Raw genomic sequence first — 16,045 nt, 5'->3', positions numbered from 1 at the left:
TACCTTTTTGCGCGCCTCTCGAGTGGATTGATATAATTGTAAATAAACTGACAAGGTCTGCATCAACAGACAAGAGTATCCTGAGCAAGGAAATAATAATTCGTCATGGTTAATTTCAAGGATTGCAGTTCCCTAGGAAGATTTGCAACTGCTTAAAAGAGGAGTGCAGGTACCAGGTTAACCGTAAACCCCCTTTTATTTACACAGACAGTTGGAGCCTATTATAACCTTGTTATTTATTTTTGCAGATATCACAAACTCCTCAGCACGTAATAAACAGGACAACCACAGAAGAGAGGGAAATACTTAGTAGACAGCTGGTAGGAAAAGATTCTCATTTAAGTACATTTGTAGGAAACCCGTATAGCAGCCGTGTGTATATGATTTTTTCCCTCTGTGATTTAGGTACCCATTGCAAGGTGAGGAACACGTATAGAAGAATCCTACATCACTGAGAGGGTGGCAGCTGTTGACGGAATGTCTCTTCTTTAATCCAATTCCCCTTTCCCCCTGCTGGTGACGTTGCTTAGTATAGCGGCGGTACTGGTGTGCGGGCATTGGGATCTGTGGCTGATCTGCTTCTGCAAAGACTGAAGGGTTCTTGGCAACTTACTACTTATACTGGGGGTCCTTTATACATTATTTCCAATTTGGAGGCCTATTTCCTTAGTGAATTTGACTTTTACTGTTCCTGTAAATAAAAGACTATGTCGACCTTTTGATTCACTACTGCCTTAGGTGTAGATTTTTTGCTTGGATTTCGCTATGACATAACGATGGTCAATTGATTGATACGAGGGCTGGCCTTTCAGGGTATTGTTCTATCGTGACTTCATACCTGTTTATTAGTAATATTACTGAGATCGCTTTAGTGTATCAATCTTGGGCCATTGGATAGTTTTTGCTTTCAAGGTTATTTTTCCTCCACATGCCAGTAATTTTGGTTTATTGTCTTTTACTCTTCATTCCATCTTGATACCGTAGGGCTCACTTGCTGTTTTGTTATTTTTTCCTTCTCTATACATGGGCCTTGATAGCTGCCAATTTTATACCCATTCACTTCCATCCAAGTTCCTAACTACCCTGCCGGGTTGGAAATATCACCGGATGTGGGGTGATTGTTTTCCTATTACGATTTTTTGGATTCTGTGGCGACGGACTAAATATTCTTGAATAAAGTGAACGGAGTATAACTCTTCTTTCTATATTTTCTTTTCTTTCTCCTTCTCTCTGCATTTATTTCTTTGCAGTATTCTAAAAATGTTGGGATCCAGCCATATAGGTATCCATTTATTTTATGTTCACCACTGCTCAGCATGTTTATGGGATTGAGATGGTTGACCTTCTCACCAACCTCTATTATGTTGTTTTACTTTTATAATACTTTTCCTCTAGAACATTATTTGACACCTGATCTTACTTGTATTTTTGTTGGTACACAATTTTGACACCCAACTTAATATACATTTATTAGTTGTAATATAGGATTACCTTTTATTCTGTGTGCCCCCTTTTCCTTATCCCTCAGTAGGAGCATTTTCTTGTGGTGTCCACGCTTGTTGGGTTAATGTTTTTCTAATTATGATACCATTTGTGGGTATACAGTTTTAGATGTGTTAAAATCATTTAATGATATATGGAGGAGGACTTGGCTTTTCATGTGAGATGCTGAGTTTACTTTTCTCTATTTCCCAGCCCTGAAGAGTTGTAGAATACTCTCTTCTACAATGAAACACGTGTCGGCTGGCTCTTTGTAAAGTATACCGGATGCATGATTAAAAGACAAGTTTAACAACAAAGATTTCATTGTGGGACTGTTCTATTTTGCTCCAAACATTTATCTACTTGATTATTGATTGCTTAATATGTGCACAGGTCTCTTGCTTAACTAGTTACCTACTGAGGAAAGCACTGTGTCATGAGTTAAGCAAGAGGGTGGGACATACATTGGCTATACGCACGATACACAATGCTGCAGCAGGAGAAATACGGGATATTCAGGATAGTAGTGGTACTATTATAACAGATTCAAATAGGATTTGCAAGGTTATTAGGATATATTATGCTAAGCTATATAAAGAAGACCAGTTAAGGGATGCAAGCATAATCGAGGATTACCTTAGAGATGTATCTGCTACTTCCCTTTCTGAAGACAAGAAGGCAGCACTGGAGCTCCCTATATCTTCTGAAGAACTGCAAGCGGCATTGAAGAATCTTCCTTCAGGCAAGGTCCCGATCAAGTGCCCCTAGAATTCTATCAAATCTTTCAAGCAAGTATAGGCGAGGATATGAGGGATATTATGCAGTGGGCACAAGCGGGGGAAGATGCGCCGAACTCTTGGGCAGGGGCAGAGATAGTGGTAATATTAAAAAAAGAATAAACCATTGGTACAGCCAGGATCCCATAGACCTATAACACTTACGAATGCAGACGCCAACATTTATTCCAAGTTACTAGCTTCAAGATTAGCCAGAGTTTTAGAGTGGTTGGTAAGCCCCACCCAGCATGGTTTTATAGCAGGAAAGGACACGGCGCAGCACTTAAGACAGGTTTTCACTCTCTTCAATGAGGCGGAGGTCTCAGGGGACCCAATGGCGGTCTTACTCTTAGATGCAGGGATGGCTTTTGATAGGGTCTCCTGGGACTACCTCTGAGCAGTTATGAAGTGGAACGGCATTGGCTAGGGATTTATAGAAGCTATTTGGGCACTATATAAGGGTCCTACAGCCCGGCTTAGAATTATTAGAGGATTTACATCATCCTTGCCAATTAAACGTGGGACTCCCAAAGGGTGTCCGTGCTCACCACTCCTCTTTGCCCTCTATATTGACACACTGCTACGTAGACTGGAATTAAACAACAGGATTGTAGCATTCAAAATGAAGGGGTGGGAATTTAAAACATTTGCATATGCCAACAATGTCGCAATTGTAACCCCAACTCGAGCTAGAGCTCTGGCAGAGATTGAGAGTGAGGCCCAGGCCTTCGGGCAGGTTTCAGGCTATGCCCTTAACAGGGCCAAAACCCAGAAAATTAAGAACAGCAGGTCAGTATGTAAGGACGAGAGGGTGACTGACTCAGCAGTCTGCCTTAGGGTCAACATATGGGCAGAGCTAGACAAAGTAGAGGAAATAAACATCAACCTTCTTGCCTAAATTCCTGTACCTATTCAGGACGATGCCACTCTTTTTTTAGCTTAAATGGTTTGAGTTATTAGAACGATTACTCAATAGGTTTATATGGGCTCAAGGCAAGACAAGGAGAGCACTGCGGTTCATGATTCCCCCTAGGGACAGAGGGGGTTCGGCAATTCCAGATTTTAAATTGTATTACTGGGCAGCGGCACTTCAGTACATGCAGGGGTTGGTAGGAGGACCAGCAGAGAACGCACGAATAAAGGTTGGCTTTACAGAGGTATATGCGGTGCTTTTGGGTGAGGAAGCGGAGAACTACCTTCTCAAATGTGCCGATCCTAGCTTCTACAAAAGAACAAGATTCAAAACACTCCAGGGGGTTTATAAATTTGGAAAGCATTTTACAGAAAATGTGGATTAGGCAGGTTTACTTATTATACACGTATTTTTAGGAATGTGTCTCTCCCAGGAGAAATATTTGCTGATACAGTAATGGCTGATTGGGGAAGGAGGGGAATCTTGAAACTGGGAGATATCATTGGGACTGAAGGGATCCTCCAATTTACTGAACTGCAGGCAACCTATAGGATTGATCGAAGGACCTTTTTTAAATACTTGCAGATTCAGAGTTTATTTTGGAATAAACAGGGAGGTCCGGCAGGGTTTACTAAGAATAAAATTCTTAAGGCTATAGAGAGGGGGGCAGATTGTTCCATTCGTAGATTTTACGCAGAGCTTTTGGACGCAAAACCAGACGACCTGGGAAAATATCGTGATAAATGGGTAGACAAGCAGGGGGTAGAGAAGGAATGTTTCCAGGAATCGCACAATCTAGGTCTGACCACATTGTGTTGGGCTGGGATACAAGCTCAACACTATAAGACAATGTATTCTTTATATCACACACCAGTAAGGTTAGCGCAATGGGGGGACCACGGGGATTACCTGCCCACGGTGCGACTCCTCGGAAGCAGATATAGTGCATATATTCGTAGGCTGTCCCCAGCTCTACACAATCAGAAGCCAATGGAAAATTTCCTATTGAGATCTCTGGGTATCAAAATTACACTTACGGAGGCCTGGATTATAATGGGGGGTCAGTCGCGACCCTGAGCAGACACCTGATGCTTATTTTTTATTTATGGCAATGGCCATCTTGCGGATGCATATAGCAAGAGCTTGGTTAGATAGAGCCCCTCCAACCCTACATCAGTGGTTGGTTGGCTTGCTTACTTGCTATATGTAACCAAGAAAATGGAATATATGCTAAAAAGGTAAAAGGGGGACATTGATAGGGAGCCGAATCTAGGAGCCTATTCAGAAATGGAAATAACATGCTAAAAATTCCAGGTAGGGTGCTGCCATGAATGTTCATAAATGTTTATAAATGATTAATCTTGAACCGTCTTCCACCTCCTTCTCTCTCTTCTATTCCTTTTCTTTGCCCTCTGCTCTCCCTTCTCTTCTAGGTAACTGTTGTGTTTTTCTTTTTTCTTTCACTAATTATGATTGAGAGGTGCCATATGTATATGTTAGCAACATGATTAAGAATGTACTGTAATTAACAGAAATTTGAATATGAATTTAACACCCAAAAACTTTTAATAAAATATATATTTTTATAAAAGTGTGATCTGTGAACCAAACTCTACCTTTTTGCCAAAGTTGGTGTAATTCCATTTAGCAGTTCGGGTTGCGCTTAAAGGTCCCAATGGAAAAATGCATGGGGGAAACATGTTTTGGGATCCCCTTTTTTCTAAGCCCCCACTTGACGAATCACCCCCCATACTTACAGGATAGGAGTGGAGTGGAGATGGCCCTCTTCTTGGAGAATTTCGCAAAGATTCGTCAATCGTCGCCAAAGTTATTTCAAATAGAATATATATATATATATATTTCTATATCTATCTAGATCTATCTATACATATATACCCTATTTCACCATAGCTGTGAATATCCCAAAGTGATTTTATAAATATAACATTGTGAATCTTTCAGCCATCAAAACAAGACATTTAAAACAATGTTCTTCCATTTCTGAGTAAAATACACCTGATCTCAATAGGTGATCTCCTTACATGGGCCTTAAACAATGTTTCAGTTTTTACGGCAAAGGTTATGAAACACAGAGGAGAGGAGGAGGAGCACAAATTCATGTAGCTTGAGTCTTCATTGTTTGTGCTTTAAACCCACGTTATCAGACGTGATTTAAATTGCATCATCACATTGCTGAATAAGTATTTACTGTATTCACTGTTCAAGTGTGGTCGCTTCAACACAAGTTCTTCAAAGAGTGACCTTTTTATTAATAATTAACCCCTTTACAGCGGGGGTAATTCTCCCGCTGTGCTGGGGGTTGGAGGGCATGAACATTCACAGTGTTCGTGTGCTCATGCTGCGCTGAGCTTGTCATGGCGACACCCGTTTGTGTGGAACGCTCAGCGGAGCGGGGGAATTTGCCCTACGTGCGAGCATTGGAGCCGTTATGACAAGCTCAGGTCATCATGAGCACCGTGCCTCATGACGAGCTCAGCGATGGGGTTAAGAGATGTTGTTCTTAGTGTTCGTACCATAATTAGTACATAACATTGACACTCAAGCCTCTACTGCAAATGGTATGGACTCACTAATTATGTTAGACACTATTGCAGTACCACATTATGAGTTTATCTGCTGCCAGCAGAACTAGATAACTTGGTACTATCTGATAATGGATAAGCCAAAGAATAGTACATACCTGATGAGGTGAATTTGAAGAATTTAGAAAACATCTCAGTAATGGTATCATCAACAAATTCAGAATCTCGCACGAAAAATGTCTCCAGGGCTTTTCTTGGATCAAAATGATTCTCATGGAGTTCCTTTGGATTCATAGTACAAGCCATTTCTCTGGTGACACCTTCTCCAACTTTGAGCAGTGGCTGCGTGCACCCATGCTATATAGTTTGAAATCTAACTTTTAAATTAGCTTCTTATGCAACAATAACTTTACTTTACCCTCAAAAACAATGATCCTCAGCTGACTTTAACTGTTTAGTTAGCGGCTGCTTGTTAGTCTTTACTGTTTGCACGTATGACACTTTGAAGCATGATGCAAATCCATAAACAACATAAATACATGTCCACAAATGAATACAATTCAATGCCTCTCATTTTTACAAGACTTAAAACATGTAAGGTTAGCACTACAGTCCAGACTGACAAATGTTTCACAGGCCCAAGAATGTTAGTTTCTCATTAAGAATGGCAACTTGAATCTACAATACTCTTCTGTCCAGGCTTGAATAGGTGGGAGTTGCGGGCACTGCCTTAAAGTGGTTTCAATCATATCTATCTAATAGACAACAGGCAGTACCCTTTCCGGTCCATGTTCTCAAACACCCTGCATGGTGTCCCACAAGGGTTGGCGATTAGCCCCATTTTATTCAACATCTATATGAGCCCTCTACTTGGCATCATAATGTCTCCTAACGTTAATCTAGTGAATTATGCAAATGCCACCCAACTCATCTTGTCCTTAGAGGGTGAGCAATCAGTACCGCTAGAAGCTTTCCACACTGTTTGCAGGACACAGCAACCTTGCTCTGGGAGAACTGTTTTCAATTTAACTCAGATAGGACTGAGCTTCTACACTGTGCAGCAGGTGGAATCCCCCCTACATTTCTGCCCGATTTCTGGTTTACTTCCAGTACTGCTCCTCTGGCTCCCAGTAATACGGTACGTAACCTGAGAGTCATGTTTGATGACAAACTGACACGAGAAAAACATGTTAACAAAACAGTTGGAAGCTGCTTTACTTTGATTAGAGTATTTCAGAAAATCTTCCCTATGTTCTCCAAGCAGGCCGGAACACTGATAGTCCGAGGTACCATCCTCAGTGGACTGGACGACTGTAATGCTCTGTTACTGGAATCTCCACAATATCTGATCGAGAGACTGCAGAGAATACCGACCATGGAGGCCAAATTGGCACTACAGAAGCCACGCTACTCCTCCGCCTCCCAGGCACTCTCTGAGTTGCGCTGTCTTCCAGTCTCACAGAGGATACAATTCAAGGCACTGTGTTCAAGGCCTTGCATGGACATGGACCCAAATGCTTGCAGGAGAAGCTCATATGGTATGTCCCTCCCCGAGCACTTCGCTCCTCATCGGCCAATCTGTTGAAGGTGCCCGGAGTCAGGAAAGTCAAATCAGGATGCAGTACGGCAGACTCCCACCTGTGAAATAAACTCCCACCTGATATCAGACAAATAGATGATATCCTGGCTCTATCTTTGAGTATGCTCTTTGACATCCTGCTAATCTTCTTCTGGCAGGACGCACAGTATTCACACTCAGTTAGACACTTGTATCGCAGCACCAATTACCCACAGGGTGTCAGTTACACTCTATAAGCAGTGATAATATTAATAATAATAATAATCAGATTGTGCAGACTCAGCATCATCTCCTATGCCGACAACATCCAGCTCATCCTTTTACTGTCAGAAGTCCCCTCCACCACCAGAGTTAACTTCCCCACATGTAGGGTGAACGCCGCTGACTGGATAAAGTACTGATCTTTAGAAACAATACTTTGCCACTGAAAAAGCATGGTGGCCTGCTGAGGTCCTCGTACCTCTGCTCTGACACATCACACCTTTCACCTTATCATCATCTTGGACAGTAAGCTCTCTATAAAGAAACAGGTAAATGCAGTCTCATCTACCTTCTTCTACACCATACACAAGCTCCACATGATCTTCAGGTGGCGCCCAATCAACCGACGAAGGTCAACCAAGGTGGCCTGTTTCCAGAAGGCTGGACTATGAGAACACACTGTAGGAATCACTGCATGCTTCCTGAAGAGACTATAGACAACACAAAACTTAGTGCCTTATTTATGTGTTTTTGTCTGAGGGCAGCTCAGCAGGCTCTCCTGCGCTAATTTCCGGACAAAGAAGAGGGCATGAATGTGCTGTATTTATGAGCTATGGTGCATTCCTGTCATTTTCCCCTGTGCCAGTGTACACTTGGCTGCTGTATGCAAATGCAGGGACCTTTTAACCATGGTGCAAGGATGCCTGCGTTGAGGGGATGATTGCTTTTGTACGGGAAGGGAAGCGGTCCTGCACAAAAACAATCACAAGCAGCTTTTTTCTTTTCTATATGTGCTTCAGATTGCAGCATTCATGGGAAGAGGACAAACAAGAAGAAATAAAGATATTTTTCTTCTCCTCTTTGTGCCTCCCTTACCCCTCCCCTGGAGAGGCATACGTTTTTGGTGTTGCCTCAGATTTAAGATTTCTTGTAAATCTGGGGCAGTGTCAAAAAGCCATTGATGTTGCTTGGAAGGCCCCAGCAACACCCATGGAACGCCCCTTTAACACAGAAAACTATGTTTAACCCCTCCCATGCTCATGACGGAGCCACTCCGCCATGAGCTTCGGCTGAGCTGTGCTCATGACGGAGCGGTTCCGTCATGGCCCTGCCGCCGCGCCAGGGCGGCGCGGATTCCGCGCCTGCGCTGGACGTTCTATTGAGCGGGCGGGGCCATGACGGAACCGCTCCGTCATGAGCACAGCTCAACCGCGGCTCGTGACGGAGTGGCTCCGTCACGAGCATGCGAGCGTCGCTCGGCCCCCCCTCCCCCCTAGCGCTGCGGTGGAATTGCCGCCGCAGCGAAGGGGTTAAGGGAACCATATTCATGAGGCAGCATTAAGCCTAAAAATGTGGCTTAGGGCTGCCTCATAAATTTGGAACAAAATGTGACATTCTGGTGCACAAGGAGCCTAATAAATGAGGCCCTTAGTGTCAAGACTCCTTGGCCTCCTCCCGGTTGCCCTACTTCACCCCACCTCAAAAAGCTAATCTGTCTCCTGATTTAGAAGAGATGCCAGTTCGAACTGTTGTCCCATGCATACAAAGCCCTGCACAACAAAGGACCAGCATACATCAACAAACACATGACCTTCCACCGACGGACCAGACAACTACGATCCACCTCCCTCTATCTCTCAAACAACCTTGGATCTGCTGAGGCAACAACAGAGGATACTCGTTCTCACTGTTGCCGGCCAAAGCCTGGAATGACCTCCCCCTGCACCTTAGGACAGCCTCATCGCCGCGGCAATTCAGGAAAGAACACAAGACCTGGCTACTCTAATGAATACTATTACCATGAAACAGCTAGCAACAACTTTAATCAATCAAAGATTTATGAAGTGCGGCAAATCACCAGTGAGGGTGCACTGGAGACCTTCACTGGTGATTTGCCGCACTTCATAAATCTTTGATTGATTAAAGTTGTTGCCTTGCATCACATTGTACCTTACAAGCATCAGATGGGTGGAGCATGGGTGTTTCCATGAATCTACCCAGGCTTTTTGGCACTTGCCCCTTATGTACGTGAGCACTCTGCACTAATTCAGACAATCCTCAAAGTGATTTTAGTGGGCTTAGACAACCCTAAGAAGCTTTCTAAGTAATATCTGTGGGGTGCAGCCTTCAGGATAAGTCTAGAAGGAGTGTAAAGCAGCCTGGTTTTCCAGAGCATAATCTTATTGTATTGGATTAAATGAAAAAGTACCAGCGATATACACAATGCACACAATATTTTGCAATAAAAATACCTAGTGGTCACCAGATTAGATATTAATCCTTTCCCTGCTGATGATGAGCTGAGCTCGTCATGGCACACAGTGCTCGTGTGAGTCATGACACCCACCCCCGGAAATTACTCTGGTGGGGGCACCAGAGGGATTCCCTTTCCTCCCCCAAAGCCTCGGGAGCTGGGGAAGGGCTTCCCCACCTCCCGAGGCCCCCCTTGTTTCCCTGAAATGATGATCAGCACGCACGTCTTGCTGACGTCATTTCAGGGAAACCGAAACTGAAATGAGCCAAGAGGTTCTTTTCAGTGTCCCTTTCTATGTGCTCAGGGGGCTATCTCAGCGTCCTGAGCACATAGAAATACGGGAGAGGTACCGTTGGATAGGGGAGAATCTCCCCTTTCTAAGGGTACCAGTTGATCCCTGCTTGGGGATTGCCACAGGAGGGCAATTCCCAAGCAGGGATCCACCCAATAGACACCAGGGAATGGGGAGTGGGGAAGAGTCCCTTAGTCAAGGGTCTTTGCTCCCCCAATGTTATTTGGCACAATTTTGTCTTTAGTCAGATGGGATCAGTATCCCCAAACCCCCCCCCCCCGGGGGGGCAAAAAGCCCACTAGACACCAGGGATTTTTAAATATATTTAAAATAAAGGTGGGGGCTACTCAAAATGGGCATGCCCATTCCCCCACCTATACCCGCAATTATTACTGTCTTTCTGCCTCCCCTGGGGGGCAGATGGGGCATTGACCCCTAATCTGACCCTTTGAGGGGGCAGAAAACCCACTAAACACCAGGGATTTGTTTTTAAAGCTTCTTTTTAGGGTGGGGGCTGCCCGTGCCCCCACCTCCTGCAATTATTACAGTCTTTCTGCTCCCCAGGGGGGCAGATGGGGTATTGGCCCCTAATCTGCCCCTTCGGGGAGGGGGTGGAAAGCCCACTAGACACCAGTTTTTTTTTTTAGAAAGTACAAATAAGGGTGGGAGCTGACCAAAATGGGCATGCTCCCACCACCCTGCAAACATTACAGTCTACCTGCCCCCCCTGGGGGGCAGATGGGGCAATGGCCGGCTGCCCGAAATGGGCACGCCAATGCCCTCATCCACCCACCACCATTATAGCATTTCTGCTCCCCCCTGGGGGACAGATGGGGTATTGGCCCCTAATCTGCCCCCTTGACATTAGTGATTTTTGGGCCAAATTTGAATTAGGGTGAGGGCTGCCCAAAATGTGCATTCCCATGCCCCTACCCCCTCACCGCAAAAATTGCATCCTACTTGCCCCCCCTGGAGGGCAGATGGGGCAGTAGCCCTCAATCTTCCCCCCCGGAGGGGAATATAGTCCACTAGATGCCAATGTTTTTTTTGGGCGAAATTTTATTAGGGTGGGGGCATTGGCATGCCTGTTTTGGGCAGCCCCCACTCTAATTAAAATTTAGCCCAAAAAATCCTTCGCGTCTAGTGGGATTTCTGCCCCCCCCCCCCTGAGGGGCAGATGGGCGCAGTAGATTGTCTTGCCCACAATGCCCTAAAAACCTGTAAGTTAGACTACAGTCACACATGTTCCTTGAATTACTATGCCATATTCTTCTAGAATTATAAAGAAGCCACAAACTCCTTACTGCCCAGCCTTCACCCAGGTATCCCAATAAAAATGGTACCTCACCTGTGTGGGTGGCCAAGTGTCTGCCACCGGGAAGGGCATTAAAACTTATTGTGGATGCATCAAAACTGATCAATCATAAAATTACCTAGTTTTGCAAGGGACTCACCTTTGTTGTTTGTCCCAGGCTCATCGGCCATGGAGGGAAACCTACCTTATTCAGACATTTCTGAAAAGTAGACAACCGGGGGAGACCGAGGGTTTGTGGCTCGCATGGATATTCCAATGTTTTTCTACTCAAAATCACCGGTAAACCTTAAATGTAGGTGAAACAAAACACATTTTCCTCACATTTGTGTCTGGGATTTGGTATATTTTCCTAAATGACTGCAGAACCCTGGACCAAAAACATAGATGACCCGTTGCAAAAATAGGTTCTTATGTGATAGATAATTTTCAATTCTCCACAGTAAGTTGTAGTCCATTTTCTGTTGCGGGCACTCGGTCTATACACAGAAGTGAGGTAGCATTTTTATTGGGAGACTTGGGGTAATGCTGGGTGGGTGGAAGTTTGTGGCTCCACACATTTTCCACAAATTACAAAGTTTGAAGTTTGCATGGCATTCTGGGTAACATACACTGGAGAGAGCCACACAAGTCACCCCATCCTGGATTCCCCTGGGTGTCTAGTTTTAAAAAACTATACAGGTTTGATAGGTTTCTCTAGGTGCCGGCTGTGCTAGGGCCCAAAATCCACAGTTAAGAACTTTGCAAAAAAAATTTACGTTTCTTTGGAAAAACTTGGTGTGTCTACGTTACTTTTTGGGTCGTTGCCTGCTGCGGGCACTAGAACACAATTAAGGTACTGTTTTTATGAGGAGTCTTAGGGCATGCTGGGTGGGTGGAATGTTGTGGCTCCTGGCAGATTCCAGAACTTTTCATCACAGAAATGTGAGGTAAATGTGTTTTTTCCGCACAAAGTTTATGTTTGCAAGGGTCTCTGGGTAATACACACTGGTGACAGACATCAAGTCACCCCTTCCTTGATTCCCCTGGGCGTCTTGTTTTCCAAAAAATTCAGGTTTGCTAGGTTTCTCTGAGGTTCCGGCTGAGCAAGGGCCCAAAACCTACATCTAGACATACTGAAAAAAGGGTAAATTTTCTGTGGAAAAATGTGATAAGTCCATGCAGCGTTTTGGGCCATTTCCTGTCATGGGAACAAGGCCTACCCACACAAGTGAAGTACCATTTAGAGACTTGTGGAAATGCTGGGTGGGTGGAAGTTTGTGGCTACCAGCAGATTCCAGAACTTTCAATCACAGAAATGTGAGGAAAATGGGTCCTTTTTTAACACAGTTTGAGGTTTGCTAGGTATTTTGGGTTGCAGATCCTTGGGAGAGCCATGCAAGTCACCCCATCCTGGATTCTCCTGGGTATCTAGTATTTTAAAAATGTACAAGTTAGCCGTGTTTCCCTGGATGCTGGCTGAGCAAGGGCCCAAAATTCACAGCTTGGCACATTGCCAAAAATGGGTCACTTTTCTGTGGAAAAATGTGATGTGTCCACATTGTGTGTTGACCCGTTTCCTGTAACGGGAACAAGGCCTACCTGCAAAAGTAAGGTACTGTTCTTATCAGAATCTTGGGGGAAGCTTGTAGCTCCCAGCAGATTCCAGAACTGTCCATCACAGCAAAGTGAGGAAAATGTTATTTTGACGAAGTTTGATGTTTGCTAGGGATTCTGGGTAACAGAAACTGGGTGTCTAGCTTTAGCAAATGTACAGGTTTGCTAGGTTTCTGAAGGTGCTGGCTGAGCTAGGGCCCAAAACCCACAGCTAGGCATTTTTCAAAAAAGCGTTTTGTTGTGTGGAAAAATATGATGGTCCATGTTGCGTTTTGGGCCATTACCTTTCACAGGGACTAGGCCTACCCACACAAGTGAGGTACCATTTTTATCAGACGACTTAGGGAAACAGGGGATTGTAGACAAAAAATGATTATCCATTGTCTTTTTCTGCATTTCAGCCATCCTAATGTAGGAACGTGTGTAAAAAAGAAGACATTTTGAAAACTGCCACCTAATTCACCTGCTAGTATGGCTACCCATATATTCAGAGATGTGCAAAGAATCACAGCTTCTAAACTCCAAATCTTCTTCCCATTTTGGAAATAAATAGGTTTCCTTGAACCCTATTTTTCACTCTTTGTATTTAACAAAATGAATTGCTATATAACCTTTGGGTACCTCGGGTTCTTTTTGAACCTACACGCCGATATATTTCTGCAGCTAGAAAGATCCTGTGGATGTAACTGTATATTGGTGTAAAAAACCTAGCATAGTAAGAACAAGTTGCAGGTATACATGTAGGCACAAATGGCTGTTTTTCTCAACACAATTTCAATTTCATTTCAACGGTTAGTTTCTTTACAAAAGCCTTGAAGCATCTCCACAAATCACCACTTGCTGAATTCAGAATGTTGTTTTCTTTTTGAAAATGTATAGCTTATCAGGATCCATTATTGTTTTCACACCTAGTTCTACCACTAACTGGAAGGTGGTTGAAGCACAACAAATAGCAAAAATAGTCTCTGTCCCAGTAAAATGCCAAAACTGTATAGAAAATTGTGTTTTTCTTACAGAAGGCTACCTGTTCTGGGTATTTCAGCACAACACACCCTTTGTGGATAACATTTGTAGGGAAAAAAAGATGCTGTCTTCTGCAGCACTTATTCCCCGTTTCCCCCAAAAAACGACATTCAGCTGTATTTTGACTACTTTCTCAGTTCTCTCAAGGGGAATCTACTAACCCTGGTTACCTTTGAGGATCCTCAGGAAGGAAAGGATGCAAATTTGGCATGGATACCGTATGTGAACAAAACGTTATGGGGGCCAAAGTGCAAACTGCTCCAAATAGCAAAAAAAAGGCATGGCACGGGAAAGCACGGCTATGAAGGCATTAAGAGTTCCTGGAGATTATTGTGTACACACTCTGAAGAAAGACTGATAACCTTTCTCAGTTGTTTCACATATTGCTGCGATGCCTGAATGAAATCTTCTTATATGGTGTGGGGTTTATTGACAGAGGTTCGGTAGTTGCCGTAGACAATGTGTCTGTTATGCATACAGGTTCAAGTATGTGAGCAGTGGAAGGGGAAGAAGAAAATGGATGCAGTGAAGTCCACTTGCAGATTACTACATGAACTCTGCTTCATTCTCAGTTTCTGCCTAAAATGACCGACTCAATATGAAAACCCACCCTTACTAACTCTGAAACTTGTGGTGAAACCGCTAGTATTCTCGCAGTGCTCTAATGCTGTTGTGTTAATAATAATTACAGAGTCCCATTGTCCACTCAGTCATTTTAATGCTGTCATAAATTTGATTTGTTCTTTTTGTTGTTTGACTTTAAACCCTTTAGACCTGTTGACGAGCACATGAAATGTCAGAACTTCCACAAAAAAGACCCAGAATATATTCTCCTGACCTTGGGGAGGGCAGCCTCACTCTGCCACATTCTCTATTACAAGGCAGGGCACAGGAGCTAGTAATTGTAGATGACTTGTCATTTTCTTGCCACGGCTCTCAGGTCTGCTGCTTGAGCTGACCATGGCCTCAATATCAGATTCTGCATCTCATGGTCCAGTCTGTTTATGTTTTATTTGTTATCTAAAAGCCAAGGTTCACCTGCTGAAGACTTAATATACACGGAAGGATCATCACGTAAATCTCAGCACAGAGACATAGAACAGCAAACAAAGATCTGAATATGCAAGTAGGTTTAAGTTAGTTTGATCATGATAAATTCAAAAACTTTTCTTTGTAGTTATGATAAAAGAAGCAGTGTATACACTGCTCAGACACAGCCTAAGGTTTTGAGGTCAAATTACAATGTCTTTCAGTCATGATCTACAATACAAGCTCAACATTGTGTGTCGAATATTTTCATTAAAGTTGCACAAACATGAGCCTTATGCTGTGCATAGAAATGTCACTTTTCATTATGGAGTACCCAAAGAGTGCTACATGGAGCTTTTAAAAGTTTCAGTCAAAAATAGGACAACATTGGTTATTTGTTTGTCTGACTAAAAACATGTATCCTGACAGAAGCACTGAAGAGATGCATATGAAGCAGATGTTCCCCTTGACCTGAATAGATTATGGACTATCGGGTTCAAGCTAGAGCAGGTGGCAGTGCTAAGCATGTTACCTTGATGTGTAATGCTGCTGCTGCGGTATCAGAGTAGTAAATGAGAAAAAATGTCAACCTCTATCATGGTGGTATGAAATGAAATGGCAATTTATAGAGTGCGAAACAGTCAAATTTTGACTGAAGAGTTCGCAGGCGTTTTAATGAATAAATAACCCGGTCTTTAATGCTTTTCTGAAGGCTAACAGATGTGTCTCCTGTTTCAATTTTGTAGGTAGAGAATTCCTCAATTTAGTTGCGACCAATACAAAGCTTCTTCCCCCCCAGGACAATTTTCCTGGGAACAATAAGATCCTGTGCCGAGGATGAACGAAGATTGTGTGCTGGGATGTAGGGTATCAAGTTCCCCTTAGAAAAACCTGGTCCTATACCCTGTGTGGTCTTAAAAAAAATACATAAAGCCTTAAACTCAATACGTTTGTTTATTGGCAGGCAATGTAAGTCCTTGAGTATCTTTGACACAGATCTTTGTAGAAAACAGATACAATAGCTTTTAATTTAATGATAACATTT

The 16,045-nt window shown here is 43.4% G+C and overlaps 1 protein-coding gene across 1 annotated transcript in view; it reads right to left on the bottom strand.

The window, feature by feature from the left end:
* Nucleotides 1-6,028, bottom strand: part of LOC144752082 (nicotinamide N-methyltransferase-like) — a 42,017-nt gene extending 35,989 nt beyond the window's left edge. The window contains exon 1 of the mRNA XM_078640032.1: nt 5,873-6,028. Within this exon, the coding sequence (XP_078496158.1) occupies nt 5,873-6,020 (148 nt within the window). The 5' untranslated portion in view covers nt 6,021-6,028. The remainder of the gene's footprint in view (nt 1-5,872) is intronic.
* Nucleotides 6,029-16,045: the final 10,017 nt, after the last annotated feature.

The sequence above is a fragment of the Lissotriton helveticus genome, chromosome 4_2 (assembly GCF_964261635.1).
Source record: "Lissotriton helveticus chromosome 4_2, aLisHel1.1, whole genome shotgun sequence".
Classification (NCBI taxonomy): domain Eukaryota; kingdom Metazoa; phylum Chordata; class Amphibia; order Caudata; family Salamandridae; genus Lissotriton; species Lissotriton helveticus.
Note: the sequence above shows the minus strand (reverse complement) of the source record. Positions and strands in the feature narration are given on the sequence as shown.